This window comes from Sus scrofa, chromosome 18, assembly GCF_000003025.6.
Source record: "Sus scrofa isolate TJ Tabasco breed Duroc chromosome 18, Sscrofa11.1, whole genome shotgun sequence".
NCBI classification, from domain to species: Eukaryota; Metazoa; Chordata; class Mammalia; order Artiodactyla; family Suidae; genus Sus; species Sus scrofa.
Genome location: NC_010460.4, coordinates 15,104,636 through 15,120,913, shown reverse-complemented (window position 1 = coordinate 15,120,913; position 16,278 = coordinate 15,104,636). Strand labels below are relative to the sequence as shown.

The window sequence follows — 16,278 nt, the reverse complement described above, 5'->3', positions numbered from 1 at the left end:
TATCCTGGCTTCATTGGCATAATACTCTAATGGGTATGCTCTGCTCTTCCTTCAAAGTCATGCAGTCCTCTCTGACTTTCTCCCCAAATACTACAGGTAGAGCAGAACCTCTGTGTTATACATACAGAAACCCACCACCTGTTACTGCTTCACTTCTCCATCCCTTTCCTAACTCTGATTGCCACTTGAAGCAGTAACCTTGGTTTCTGTACGTTGGCTAGGACCCTTCAACTCCTCTCCTCTCTCCTGTACCAAAAGAAAGTAGCAGAATTAGCAGGCAGGCTGGTACTTGAAGTTAAAACATTTGCCTGGTATCTTAGAGACCTCTGATCTAGGTTTGGGTTGGATTTTATTTTTTAAAGATTTAAAAAAGCTTCTTGAAGCCAAGGACTATACCTTCGTATATTATATTAGCATTTAAAGTGTTATTAGAGCTTCTTCCTAAGCATTAGTAATAATAATACTGGATTTTCCTTTGAAGAAATTCTTTGCATTATTTATTGAAAAGTTGATCATTCCATTTCATTACTTAAAACCGAAAAAGCCATCAGGCCTTTGATTTATTTTTATTCGGCTATTTCTAGATGGCTAATCTGAGAAATATAGATAATATCCAATCGAAAGGCCTTGTGCTAATTGGTAGACAATGTGTCTTGTTGAGGCCGTTGAAATACATCCTGCTGTGTCTTTTTATCAACCTGTGATATTAGATAAATTTTTTTTAATGGAAAAGACTCTCTAAAGTGATATTCAATAAATATATTTTTAATGGAAAAGAATCTGATATTCAGCACAGCATAGCTCTCCTTAACCTGGACTCACCTTTTGATAATCAAAAGAGCATTTACAGGAGTATGGGACAAACACAATTATGAAAGTAAAATGAAGGACCTAAATAAAAAATCACAGAACAAGAGGGTAATTCTATTCACTCTTTCATATTTCATTATTTGATAACATCAGAAGATGAATCCATCAGAATTGCTTTGGCAAGTGCAAACAGAAATGTGCCTGATCAATATTTATTAAAACCTTCAAAATGGGAGAAGGAGTGGAGCAGACTTCTTAATGGACTGAATAATTATTCATACAAATGGGGTTTGACCAAAGGCAGTGCCAGACCAAAGAGACACAGTTTTAATTGTACGAATTTAAAATGCAGATCTTCCTCCAACCCTGTTGTAGAAAACTTAATTTAAAAAATTATCTGATATAGCAGAGAATGACATGTGAATCCTTAAGTTGTTGAGGAGGCAATTTTAACCATAGAAATGTATAGATTTAGGATGTGCTTCAAAGGTGGGGAGCAAAATTTCTAGCCAAGGGAACAGAAAGACATTTTCTCCCCATTTCAGTATCTGTAACTGAGCTTGGGAGAGGGTCAGTGTCTCCAAAGAGCTGAATCTCAGAGGGATTCCTTTGAGTGGTTGTCTTTTCTGAAGAAAAAGAAAGCAAGGCTCTGACCGCTGCTGTCAAAAGTACCAAGGTCTGCAGCTGACTTAAATTTTCACAGGAAAGACCCCCATACACACACACCCCCTAGTACTGCTGAAGCATGGTGGTTATCAGAACCAGGCCAGTGGGTAACTCCATGTAAGGAACTCCAGGCCATTGATGGAGGCAGCGTGTGTGTGTGTGTGTGTGTGTGTACGCACACCATGTTGTATAAAGAAAATGTAGGTAGGCGTTCCCATTGTGGCGCAGTGGAAATGAATCCGACTAGGAACCAAGAGGTTGCAGGTTCCATCCCTGGCCTCGCTCAGCTGAGGGAATTTCTGCACTGTTTTCTTCTAAAGAACATTCTTTATTTTCCTTCTGGATTGTTCTGGTCCGAACAAAAACTGCACAATTTGTTATAAGGAGTGTTAGTAAGTATCCCTACATGGAATATGAATCTAATTCTGCCCCTAACTCTCTGAACATTATTTAGCATTTCTCCACCTTGGTTTTCTCACTGCTGAAAGGGAAATAACTCTTTCAAATTAGAATTTTCAATCATGTCTGTAATAAACTCTAAGCTCTTTGAAGGGGAAGACAAATGAGAGCAATTATATTATATTTTTAATAAACTAATTTATTCTTCTGACACACAGAATTACCATCTACTTTATTATTGGTCTGGAAAGTACATCTGAGCTAAGTTTACACTTGTTCAGAATGTTTTCAAATCCATCACTACTACATCTTGCTCACCATGGTTTAGGGAAAATCGATACCACCTAATTCTGATGGAAGCCCGTGATTGTAAAGGACCAAGCAGAAGATGCTGTAAAGGCTTAAAAATCCAAAAATACCAGTGCTTAAAAGCATCTCCTATAGCCTCTTTGTCTTTCATATGGGAAGCAAGGTTCAAAGAGCTGATAGCAATTGACCAAGGTCACACAGCTAGTTAGGGGGAGAATGAAAGACATAACTAGAATCTGAGCTTAGTTGATCTCTTGAGTATTTACTTCTCTGTGTCTTTCTGCAGTAACTACTTCTCAATTATTTATGGGATGATTATCTAGTTTATGGATTATTCAGTTCCTTTCTTTTCTCTTCCCATTTCCCTGCTTGTTACCATATATCCTATTGAGGAAGCAGAGGAAACAGGAGTTGAATGTTTTACCTAACAATTTAGTGACCCACCTGCTACAGGATTTTTATTAAGTTGCTCATAATGCTGCGGCACCTGTTGGCCTAAAAGGATTTGAGGAGCTACAGGCAACACTAAGTTACATTCAGGTAAATTTTCCTTCCTTTGAAACGTACATGTAAGAAGCCAGCTTCCGAGCCAGTTCTCTTATTGGCGTTAATACTACCGTTAACTCAGGAAGGCCTAGAACAGAAGGTCTTCAAAATGAAACGACTTAATTATCCCTCTTCCTTGAGGAAGTAATGAATCAGAAAGGCAGCCAACTTTGGGGAAGAAAGGTCATCTTGTCCATTACCAGAGTGGAAGGGCAAAAATGGAGACATAAAGAGAGGTGGCAGAATGAAGAAGCCAAAAATCCTTCCTGTAGCCCTCGAGTGCTGAATAGACCACCTGACTTCATTATTTGGCTTAGAGCACTGAATTCCCAGATCAAATCCAGCGCTATTCAAATATTACTGCGAAGGGTATAGATGAATTTTGAAATGCCACAATACCGGCTTGTTCCTTTACAATGGAAGGCAGAGAATTGAGTTAGTATGTGAATATTTATTTAATTCATAGTTCCTAAATCATGACCCAAAGTGAATTAATTATACAAATATCCTTTGCAGTGAGTACATTTGCTTTTTACAGTTTCAGATGTTTCTGAATTATGGTGGCTTTGGAGCAAGTACGGGATTCAAAGTCCTTTATTTTGAGGCCTTCGACAAATCACTCACTCTGTCTGTAGCTCCGTTTGCTCATCGATAAAGTGTGAGTGTTGGTGGTAGCTATTTCAAAGGGTTGAATATGCTCAGGCATCTAAAAGTTGGATATTACCAGTAGCAATTAATACAGTCAAGACGGATTCTAAAAGTCAGCATGAGACATGGCTGTATATCTGTGGAAAATACAGTTTCCATTTGGGGATCTAGGCATCTGCACTCCACCTACAAGAGGGAGGCAGGTGGCAGAGCACTCCCCGGGGACCATGGACAGTCCCCCCAGTTGGTGCCTTCCTTTCACCCCCTCACCCAAACATTATGGACCACCTACAGGTTCAGGAATGAGAATTGCCTGGGTTGGAAATAACTGGTGGTATTAGGGCTTTCTTCCATCACTTGACCAAGAAGAGAACTGAACCTGTTTCTAGTAGCTTTCAGAGATGCAGGGAAAGCTTTGACACTGAGTATGGTAAAGTGGGAGGAAGAACCAGGGATGAGAAACAAGAAGGCTCCTTGCTTCTTGTCTGGAAATTTATGAAGAGCTCTTAAAGAGAAAAAAAAACCACTGACATGCAAAAGGTACAAAGATCCACAGTTTGCTTATATATATGTGCATACTCATGTACATTAAACTGATACTTAGATAAAAAAAATTGGTCAACCTCATGTAAATCAAAAGAATATGAGGAGCTGTATAGCACAGGGAACTATATCCAGTGACTTGTGATATAACATGATGAAAGACATTATGAGAAAAAGAATGCATACACACACACATACACGTGCAACTGGGTCACTTTGCTGTACAGCAGTAATTGACAGAACATTGTAAATCAACTATAATAAAAAAAATCAAAAAAGAACATGAGGTGATAGATGCTGTCATATGCTGTTGATAGGAAGATAAACTGATACAACTTTTCTAGAAAGCAATTTGCCAGCATTGCCAAAGTCCTAAAAATATATACTTATCTTTTGACTAATTCTCCTTTTTGAAATCTGTCCTCAGGAAGGAAGGTTTTTAAAATTGGAAACCACTGAAGTGTCCAATAGTGTGTCAACCTAAATATTTCGACTATAAGAAAGAATTAGGTAGAACACTGCATATGGGAGGGAAATCTAGAAGAAGATGCCAAAACGGGGTATGTCTTACGATGGAATTATATGAGTGATGTTTTCTGCTCAATCTTTCTGTATAGTCTGTATCCTATATTACACACATGTTAATTTTCCAATCACAGAACCCCAAACTAAACTTAACTTTACACTTTATAAAGGAGATCTGCCCACCTTACCCAAATGCCTTGCCGGTATGAATGTTTTCAGACATAATCACTGGGGAGAAAAGGCTGCAATACAATAGCATTAAAATACAACTAAAAATTTTTAAAAATTCAACCTAGCTGAACCTCATATAAAAAAACAAAAAAAAAAAAAAAAAAAAAAAAAAAAAAAAAAAAAAAAAAAACATGGGGAAGAACAGTCTGTGGATAAAGGAAACATGAGGAAGATATGAGAAAATAATTTGTACCAGAACAAAATATACATGTTGCCGTGTTACAGGCCGGGAGACCGGCCTTTGTGACATCCCGCGGTCACTTTTCTATCTCTGCACCCCCTCCCTCTCCACTCATTACACGTTGGGAACTCCGTTCAGAGGCACACAGCAAAGGGAGTGAGAAACCACGGGAAAGAACCATCTCCTCACAGCATGTTCCCCGCCTCAGGGGGACCATAGGTCTGTGGTTTCTGGAATGGGATATTTGGTCCATGTCTAGCAGTTGGGCCCTGAATCTTACAGGCTGTGAAGAAACTTGCTCCACAAGTCAGGAGCCAGAAAAGATCTAAATCAAATGTGTGTTCCCTGGTCCCATCCAGGGAGCTCGGTAAAGTGCTATCCGGTATGAAACACGGTCCCCTGGAAGCCTTGGCTGCTGTTTTAGTTTGTAATGATAAAGATCGAGCTTTCATTTTCTGGGGGGGCCTCAGTAAGCTCTGATAAATTATTTATCCCAGATGGGTTACGTGTTCATTTGAGTGTGTCAGTGTTTATCATGGAAGCTCATTCTAATTGTATAGTTGGCGGCACTTTCCTCTTTTCCTCCTTAGGGCACCTCGTAGCACCCTTTCTCTACCTCCAAGTAGAACTGTTGCCGTGTTGATTTAGTATAGTCTTTGCTCCCGGGGACTATTCTGAAAGATGAATGAATTTCATTCTGTCTTTAAATATTTATGTCTCTTTATGATCTAATATATCATCATGGTTATGGGGAATTTTTTCCCGGTAACTATAGAAAATACACCATCAGTTACCTGTCAATTTTGTTTAATAACTCAGCTTTGCAATTCTGGGGCACTGTTCATCCGAGGCTCTTGAGGACTCTTTTAGTCTCTCAGGCCCCTTCAGAGTGTCATTCTGGGATTTATAAAGGTCTTCATTGCACAGAGGATATTGAGACATTAAGGATTTAAGTGGCATACCCTTTATCACTTATCACACTGGAGGATCCAGGACTAGAAATCCAGGCATCTTTGTTTTGTTGTCCACTCCCAGCATGGAACAGCAGTCTCTGTAGAAAATCAGCCCGTATCCCTGGAAACAATTCAACAGATTTTTCAAAAGAAATCCAATTTCATTTGGTCTGATGGGCTCATTGTTACTTCTTAAGATAAATGATGAAAATATCAACATCGTAATACAAAGAAATCCAGTTCTTTTGGTTTAATCTCAGTTAAAAGCATAACAACCCACTTATTGCTTCTGTCTCTTTCTCTAATGCTATTACATCCTGGGCTCAAGGTGATGGAAATAGTTCTGTAACTGTTCCAGCACCACACAGACCCTGGCTCAGAGTCCTGGCTGGTTCCAAGCCTTTGGGAATCACGGTATCTGAACATGGGGCCTTAGGAATTTGTACTTTTCATGAGCTCCCCACTAACTCTGCAGTTTGAGAACCATCATTCTAGAACTACAGCTATCAAGTCCCTTCTAGCTTTGAAAGATCCATGAGCCCCCAGTTCTTCCTCATTCCGTGTGGCAAATCTAGATTCAGGGATGTGTTCTTCTTGAACAGTTTTTCAAATGTAGGTTTAGGTGGTTCTCTGAAAGGACAGCTCTCTCCCTCAACTGTGCATCTGAAGGAAAAAGAATTAGAGGATGGAGGGCCTCGTTTCTCAAAAGGGGCTGGTGTCAGGAAGGAAGCCAGAGTGTGCCGGGGACCTGTGAAGGCATGGGGTCCACGTGATGCATCTTCCTTCAGCATCAAGTTTTTCTTAAAAATAGTATGTTTCTATTACGGCAGAGGTATTACAGAGTAGGGATAGTTCACATGAGTTTTATGCTAACGAGAAGTTTCAGGTCTTGCCAGGAGTTCCCACTGTGGCTCAGTAGATTAAGAACCTGACTAGTATCCATGAAGATTGCGGTTCATTCCCTGACCTTGCTCGGTGGGTTAAGGATCCGGCGTTGCAGCAAGCTGCAGCATAGGTCACAGGTGCGGCTTGGACCCCGCGTGGCTGTGGCTGTGGCTGTGGTGTAGGCCGGCAGCTGCAGCTCTGATTCAACCTGGGAATTTCTGTATGTCCCAATGTAGCCCTGAAAAGGATAAAAAGAAAATTCTTGCCTATGGCTCACACTGGACTTCCAGACCTCTGGAGGTTAGAGTTCCTTCACCTCTTCTTTCAGAAGTACCTCTGTCCACGTTCAAGGTTACCATTGTCCTAAGTAGGTGTCCCCATGAGGTTTTTGGAACCACCGCAGAAGACCAGCCCCAGGAAAATCCTCTCCACTAGGAAGCTGAGCTGTTTGCTGCCAAGGATCACTCATAAATTCTGCAATCTAAGACGAGTATCATTTAATATCATTTGTCCCATTTAAAGAGATAGTGTTCATTCAAAAAGGAGATTTAGCAGAACAGGAGAAGGAACCGGCCACCTGAAAAGACACCAGCACCCTTACCACATCCCCATGCGTAGCAGCAATTTATAAAACACTCTTGAAATTACCAAGTTCCCAGGATATGGTTCTTTCTTCAGGGACGGCTTGTTTCTCCCAAAGGATATTCCTTTCTCCAAGACGTTCCTGATAAAGAAATCCAAGGTCCCAAGGCCCCATGTCCAGTGGTACAGGATGTTTGAGTAAATGATCCCTATTGGTTGGCAAGGTCCCTTCACCCCCTGGGTTGCCTTGGACCCACTGTCTTATTCTGTCCCCTTGATCCTGGCCAAACTACCCTTCCTGTGAGGAAGAGAAAAGGAAGTAAGCTGAGGAGGCCTCTCAGTCCCTTGGCTAACTGGCTGGGATAGATAGCGTCACTGGCTCAGAGCCTGACCTGAATTCTCCTTCCCGGGTCATTGGTAGTAGCTGGGCAGGTTGTGGCCTCAGGGCCCAGCAGACTCAGTGGGGGATGCTAGTGCATTCCTGTTGGGTTGGTCTTTTTTTTTTTTTTTTGTCTTTTTAGGGCTGTACCTGTGGCACGTGGAAGTTCTCAGGCTAGGGGTTGAGTTGGAACTGTAGCTGCTGGCCTGAGCCACAGCCAGAGCAATATGAGATCCGAGCCACATCTGCCACCTATACCACAGCTCACAGCAACACCGGATCCTGACCCGCTCAGCAAGGCCAGGAATCGAACCTGCATCCTCATGGATGCTAGTCAGAATCATTTCTGCTGAACCATGACGGGAAGTCCCATCCTGTTGGTTTTAAGTTTGGCGAGTAGCAGCCTTCTCCCTCCCCGACCCCCGCCTTCATCTCTCTGCACTGCAGACCCACCCTAACCCCTGCCACCTCACAGACACCACTCCTGTCCAGCACCGGGGCCCATGGCCTTGAGCCAGATGATTCTCAAGTCCTTTCTTCTCTTTCTTTTTTAAAAAACTTTTTAATTTTTTTTTATTTTTATGGCCACACCCACAACATATGAAAGTTCCTGGGCCAGGGATTGAATCCAACCCACACCGCATCCATGCTGGATCAGGTGAGGGATCAAACTCATGCCTCCACAGCCACCTGAGCTGCTGCATTCAGGTTCTCAATGCCTTGTGCCTTAGCGGGACCCCAAGCCCTTTCCTTACTGCGAAATTGCATCTGGTCCCCTCCCAGTCCATCCTGTATTCTGTTCCTTATTAACAAAGCACAGCCTCTGTTCTCACTAATACCTGAGGCCCCACGGTAGGGGATGCTTATTGACTTAGCTAGGCCTAAAGTTCTTTTTTGACTTAACTAGCTTGATGTGCTGCTCTCTATCTCTGGTTTTAACTGTCTTTGCCCACGCCTCTCCGCTCTTCAGCTGCACCCCTCAAGCTAACCAGATGACTCTTCCCTGTTTTTTTTCATCTCTCTTATGTTCCTTTCATCTAGAATTTCCTTCCCAGAAGCCCTGCCTGACAGTATCCTACCCCATATGAAATCTCCCTTGACCCTTCAATCAGGGAGTGATTTCTCTTTGCTGTAATTTTTTTTGTCTTGTCTTTTCAGAGCCACACCCACTGCACATGGAGCTTCCCAGGCTAGGGGTGGAATCAGAGCTGTAGCTGCTGGCCACAGCCACAGCCACAGCAACAGCAATGTGGGATCCAAGCCACGTCTGTGACCTACACCACAGCCCACGGCAACGCTGGATCCTCAACCCATTGAGCGAGGCCAGGAATCGAACCTGCCTCCTCAGGGTTACCAGTCAGGTTCATTTCCACTGAGCTACAGCAGGAACTCCCCCTCTGCTGTAAATTCACAGCATTGACACCTCACTCGAGGCCCTTGGAACATGCTTGTCCATGTCCATGAAGAAGAGTATTGAACTTAGAAACCTGGGTTCATCCTGGCACAGCCACTGGCTATCTCTATGACATTGGGCACATCCTCTAACTGCCTTGGGCTTCAGTGTCCTTACCTGGTAAGGACTCCTTACCAGGAGTCGTAAGGGTTACCTGACAGCGTACACAGAAATCAACTTTGCCAATGGAAATGCAATCACCATTTCTCGCTTTCTGCTACCTTTTCTACTTGTCTCAGAGCTCTTGGAGGGAAGGACCGTGTCCTCATCATTTTTTTATGCTACAATTACTACTATTGCATTACCATTCGCTCGTCATCATTAACATATTGCCAATAATAGTTAATGTGTGTGGAGCATGTAGAATCATGTCAGGCACCTTTCTAAGTACTCGATATGGATTAATTAATTCTTCCAATAACCCTAAGAGGTCCTGTAACCCTAAGAGGTCCTGTTATTAGCCTACTTTATGGAGAAAACTATGTATTTCTCAGAGCCTCCAAAGAATGAGCCAATGAATGAAGGACTGAATGAGACAGAAACTGCTAGCAACACCTACCAGGTGATTATTTTTCTCTCTTGCTTCTCTGCCCAAACTTGTCTTTCTTTTGATCCCCTGAGGCAAATGCAAAATTAGGAAAAAGTCTTGCGTCAACTGAGACTGTGAATGATGAGTGGTCTCCTTGGGTCTTCATTTAGGTCGGCTTCTCATGAGGTGAGTGCCAGGAGGACACAGACTGTGCCTGTCTTGTTCTCTGCTGTTGCCACAGGGCCTGGAACAATGTCTCATGATCAGTCCATGTTCATTGAATAGGTGGACTGAGTGGCTTAGAAACAGCGCCTTCCCTGGCACCGATAGAACAGAAACTGCTGACCACAGAGCCGGTCTTGTGTCTCGCTTTCCCAGGCAGTACTACGAGATGCTCTACAACACGGCCGATGAGCTCCTGAACCTGGTGGTGGACCAGGGCGTGAAGTACACGGAGCTGGAGTACATCCACGCCCTGACCTTGCTGCACCGCAGCCAGACGGGGGTGGGAGACCAGACCACCCAGAACATGCGGCTTCAGCGGCTCAAGGAGATCATCTGCGAGCAGGCGGCCATCAAGCAAGCCACCAAGGATAAGAAGATAACTACAGTGTAACCGCCGCCCCGTGGAAGGGGGACAGGGGCACGGCTTGTTTTTGTCTCCTTAGTCATACTCCTTTCTGGCTGTGTTATTGGGTGTAGTCTGAGCTGACTTAGTTTTCTCGACACGGATGCTCAAGTGGAGAGAAGGTAGAAGGATTTTTTTTTTTTTTTTTTTCCGCTTTGGTTTTGGCTTTTCATATAAACTCTCAAGGGAATTTGCAGTACAGAATGTTGGGATCGACCGTTTATTGGAATGCCGTCCATTGCAAAGGGTCCGGGGGTGGGATGGGAAGGAAGGTTGTGTGACATTGGACTCAGAACAAGATGCATGCACGATTACTAATGCCCAGCCGTTTCGGATAAGTATAGATTGTTGCCTATGTAAACCTCTCAATAGGGTTCTATTGCATAAACAGTAGGGTTTTTATGCTCTTGACCTTGTCCATTGACAGTTCAGTGAAGCAAGTGCATGTGCATTGCTTTCTGTCACCAGGGCCCATGGCTTCTCAGCTGGCGGTAGTTTTCAGCAAATTTCCCCTTTGGGGCTGGGGGGAGGAAGTCCTCTTATGTCAGACCTTGGGAGAGTCTTGTATGCAGTAGCCTGGACACAGCTTATGGATTGGTTTGATGCCTTTTTGTTTTTATTTCTACTGTCTTAAAACTGAGAACCAGGAAATGAATGATGAAAATGCAAGAACAAAAGGTAATTCAACCCTCTTCCTGATTTTTTCCTCACTCTCCAAGAGAAAATGATTGTTAGAGAATTTTTAATCTCACTGGAAAGATTGTCTGGGTGTGACTGGTTCTTAAATGCTCACCCTCCTTATAAGCCCCAGGGTCTTTTTTTCTTTTCTTTTTTTCTTTTTGTCTGTTTCTTTCTTGCATGTGTGTGTGTACTTTTTTTTTTTTAACATATTTGTTGAATTAACATATAGTTGATTTACAGTGTTGTACCAATTTCACCCAAGGTCTTTCTCACCTTAGAAGGTACCCAAACTGGGTGCAGGGAAGGTAAAACCACCACGATATCCTTCCTCTGTGCAGCCACCAGCTGAGGATGTTTCTGAGGTATACTGGGCTGGCGCGGGAGCACGCTGCTCCTGGCACATTTGCCTTCCCCACTGACCCCACATCTCCAAGCCTTCTTGCTGCCTCTGGCTGTCATATCACAGAAGAAAGCAATGCACTGACTGGGACACAGCTTGCAAACACAGGCAAGGGAGAGCTGAAAGAACTCGGACCAGATGAGGTCATATCTCATGATCTGATGGTCCAGAATTTCGCACCTGTTTGTTCAACTTAGGTCTTGGTGGGAAAAGCAGAAAATTAAAAAATATTTCGAGAAGCGTAGGTGTCGTGTATTGTTTCTCTTGTGTTTATTCAGCAAACATTCCCTGAGAGCCTTACCCAATGCTGCTGGGCGTGGGAGCAGAAATAAGATAATGAGAACACTCTTTCCACCTACATCGAAGACAGCATGGGATCTGGACTCTGACCCAGATCCCAAGAGGTGTGCACTTGGGGCTGGGTTGGAAATCAAGCCAGTGGGGTAGCTGTGTAGGGACTTCAGCAGGCAGCTGGAGGACAGTCTTCCAGGGGATTCGGGAAGGAGTGTTGTAAATCTATGTGGCGTCAGAGGCCCAGGTGGGAAGAAGCTGAATCTGTGTGGGAGACCATCATGGAAAAATGTCCTAAGCAGCATTGCTGGAGGTGATCTCCCTGGAAGTGGGGCGGGAGGCAGGAGACAGGGGGAGGTCAGTGCTGATCGCCGTGGCCGTGGCCTGTGCCCAGAGCTTCCGTGCCTTGCCCCTGCCCTCTTCTGTCCTCCCTAGAAAAACAACCTTGGAGTGGTGACAGGAAGGCCAGAAGAGCCAGGGGTGGGCTGGGGGAGTTTATAGGAGCATTTTATTGGCTCTGGAAAGGGATGTGGGTTTTGACAGTCAAAGGCCAAGATCACTGAGAACCAGCGGACAAATGGTGAACATGCTGCTTCAAGAGATCATTTCGGAAAGTAGACTCCCTGCTTTGCTTATAGTAATGACGGGATTGAAAAATGGTGATTCTGCACAGAAAAAACAATCTAGAGTTCTTTTTCCAAGACCTTCAAGGCCCACATTTCTATGCAAGATGGTACATCCGTCATTATTCGCCAACTGATCAAGAATAGCCATTGCCACAGTCCGTGGGTGGTCAGGTGGATGGAGATGGCACAGCCACCTCAGGACCTGCCTTCCCTGGGGACACAGTGAGGATTTCTTCTTGTTATGGTCCTAGTTTGGGGATATTCTGTGTGACTGCTTGTGTGCTGCTCGAAGCCGTGACCGGAAATCGCTAGAGAGCGCCAGACCCCCCGCGGGTGGAGGCCAGCATGTGCTCACACCGATATGTAGCCACAGGAGTTCATTTCCAGCCATGAAGACCACTCCCCAAAGGTCCTGTTGCAGCTTAAAGGGTCAGGAAAATAGGCCTCCCCAGAAAGGGCACTAAAACAAAGCAAACTCTTGTCTTTCTCTCCTACGAGGTGACAAGGGGGATCAACAGGTGTAAAACACGACTGTCACAGCACCATGGAGAAGGCGCACGAGGAAGCGTCCTGAGGTGGACAACAGACAGGAGCAAGAGGAGGGAGGACTGTGGGGCGAGGTCCAGCCTGGTCATCAGAGAACTAGCTCCCCGAGCTCCAGCAACCGAGAGAGCTCACTTCTCTCTGTGTCACTGTCATCTACTCTCTGGTAAAGTACCACACGTTGTCCCATTCTGTACTCACAGCAACCGTGTCACCCATACTACTTTCTTTCCTCGTATATCCAGGGGATCAGAAAATACTAATGGCGTCTCTCCCAACTTAGCACCCCTTGGAATAAACTCCGCGAAGCAGAGGTACTCATTCAGAGGATCGGATCCAGCGCTTGAGAGGTTTTTGTAAATCAAGTTGTGTTCCCAGAACTGCTGATTGTGGTTTCTCCTTCTGCAGGGTTTTGTTACTTTTAATTCTCTTATTATCCCTTGTCACTGGACCTCTTAATTTATAAATAGTATTCTGATACTGTGCCCTTTCACCCCAGGAGCCATTCATTGATACCTGTGCTATGCATGCAGTTTCTCTCAGGGACGTTCACCCTAGGACCGTGCTTTTATGCCACATTTACAATGGGGCTTTTTAATCTTATTGCCCGAGTGGAACGTTTCCTTCCCGCATACGATTACATCTCTGCTGATTCACAAGGAGCAAGGTTATATGTTCCTCATGCAGCCCTTGGCCGAAGAAGACCTGCTTCCAGGCTATGAAAGACAAGATCATGTTGGAGTGGCCAGGTCAGCTCAAGTTCTGACCTGAGGATCAACCCTAGGATCAGACCTAAGCTCCCACAGCCCATACCCTTGAGACAATCAGTCATGAAGAATCTGGTGGGGACCCCCCCCCACTTGGAATTACTGCCCTCTGTAGAGTGACCTCGTGCACAGACTCCCCAGCCTCTCTCCAGAACCTCTCCTTCTTGCCGGATGCTTTCTCAGCCAGTCATTATTTATGTTTCAGATAGCTTGAGAAGAAAACCACAAATACAGCCAAGTTGAATTGGCAACCAAAGCCTGATCATTCTTACTGTCAGGTCATATCCAGGAATGTCTTAGCACCAAGGTATCCATTGTCAGTCCAAGAGATATAATTGCCTGTTATGGCAGTAACAAATCCTGACACGGATTCATGCAATGGCCAACAAAAGAGACAGTCCCTTGTGACGAGGTGCTGGTACTTCCACTCTGATGAAGAGTCACGCAACTTCCACTCCGGTCTTGTCCTCCCCAGAGCCCAGATTACCTAAGGCTACCCTTCATTAAGGATTGAGAACTGAAATCTTCAGTCCAACCCTCCGCTACTCTTTTTGCCTTTCTTGTAAGCCCAGGACTGTATCTCATTGTTTGCTGTTCCCTCCTTAACTAGCAAAGTACCTGGAAGTTGATGGAACAAATGGATTCCTGCCTCAGTTCCTAGGAATGTACCAAGGCCATTTGCATTCAGCAGTCGTGCCCTGAGATAGCGCTGTGGCTGGTTCCCCAGGACCAGGGCACGGATATTTCACAGTCAACAGCGGGGGTTACCAGGGTTTCACACCAAGCCCTCCATTGGAGGCAGACGTGATGAGGAGACCAGCAAAGTGGCGGTCCTTCTGGCAGGATGTGAAAACAAGAAGCGAACTGATCAACACAATTTTGCTTGGAAAGCAAAGCGTGTGCAGTAATACGCACACCTGGGCGCAGCTGTCTTAATGTGGCAGGGATGCACAACAAACCGGGCATCATTTGGAGGGAGGGTAATGAGGGACCAAGAGCAAGAAAACAAAGGATGACTGCGCTCCGCGAAGGTCTCGACTCCCTTCTAATTAGGCACAGTTGTTCTACGAAGTACGTAATTAATAAGCGTGTGACCAGATGCGAAGTACAGCGGCGGCTCTTCCGGCGCTGGACGTGGTGATGAAGTGTGCACAGCTGGAGGTAGTTGTTCTAATTTGGCGGAGGCAGAAGGCCCGCCTGGAGTTTTGAGGAGGTGCAGCGAGAGCCGTACACCTGAAAGCAGCTCATCCTATTCCGACTGGGCCGGGGTGTAATGAGATGGAGCTAATTATCAGGAGTGTAATGAGATGCCAAAGCCCCTGGAGTTGAGCTGGAAATTTCAAAGTGAGCTAAGCTGCAAACCCAAGAGAAGAATTTCCACCGATGGAGCCGGGTGTGAGTAGGAGGAAGTGTGCCTGATTGAAAGACCTGCCTTCACGCCCCTGAGCCGAAGACTTCTGTCTGAAACTGCACAGGATGCCAGGACCTTCCCCCACCTGGAGCAGGAGTCCCTGGGAACCTGAGAACACCATGACCTGGAAAAGCTGCACATGGATTTCTTTTAATGTGTATATGGTTTATTTATGTCCACACAACTGAAAAGAAATCAAGTCAGGTGCTGTCGCGTGAGTGTCGTGGCCATTATATTCCATCTCATTTAGAAATGTGGCCTCAGATTCCTGCTGACTTTGCAAATAGATACTCCAGGAGGAGAAAAATTAGCAACCTCCTCATCTCAAACTTCTTTCATTACCTACCAGCCACATTTTCTTTCACGAGGATTTATTTACCGCCAGAGAGCAGGAAACCCCTTAATACCTGTTTTCTGTTCACGGTTTTTATTTTACAGTTGCTGTTATTTTAGACACCATTTATTGAACACTGAATATGTGTGAGATGCTGTGCTAAATGCTTTACCATAGACTTCCATTTAATCCACATGCTGGAGTTCCTCCCATGGCTCAGCAGTTAACGAATCTGACTAGCATCCATGAGGACCCAGGTTCGATCCCTGCCCTTGCTCCATGGGTTAAGGATCTGGCGTGGCCGTGAGCTGTGGTGTGGGTGACAGCCTCTGTGCGGATCCTGCATTACTGTGGCTGTGGCATAGTCCGACAGCTGTAGCTCCCATTCAACCCCTAGCCTGGAACCTCCGCCTGCCGCAGATGCGGCCCTAAAAAGCAAAAAGAAAAAAGAAAAAATCCCCACGCTAATCCTGTGAGACAGGTATTAGGGTCACCCTCCTTCACAGAGGAAATAAAGGCTCAGAGTAAGGACTGGACCCCCGGCAGATGTTCGTGTTTGGAACCCCTCTGTTCCTTAGCGGGGGCCAAAACTCCTCATCCCTACAGAAAAGAGAGGGTACCTCACATGCTGTGTTGGAGGTCCAGGGGACAGTCTCTAGTCATTTGCTCTGTCCCCTCCTGTAAACCCCGACAGAGCCATACCTGGACTGGCTTTGGGGTCACCTCTCTCCTCAGCTTCTCCTCAGCAGTCCCCCGCCCGCCAGCGCCCACCCCTGTACATCACCATAACCTGGAAACCAAAGCATTTGGCCCAGGGGCCGAGGCCAGCCGGCTGGAGACGGAAGATGACACAGACCTCTGCCAATGGATGGAGTCGCCAGGAGGGCGGGGCCTAAGATGCTTGGGTTTTAGACTCTGCTCCACCTCGGCTCTGGACGGCACCTGCGTCTTTTACAAG

General features: G+C 45.2%; 1 protein-coding gene across 1 annotated transcript in view; it reads left to right on the top strand.

The window, feature by feature from the left end:
- EXOC4 (exocyst complex component 4) overlaps positions 1-15,762 on the top strand; it is an 801,583-nt gene extending 785,821 nt beyond the window's left edge. Inside the window, exon 18 of the mRNA XM_021078821.1 lies at positions 10,018-15,762. Coding sequence (XP_020934480.1) covers positions 10,018-10,255 — 238 coding nt within the window. The 3' untranslated portion in view covers positions 10,256-15,762. The remainder of the gene's footprint in view (positions 1-10,017) is intronic.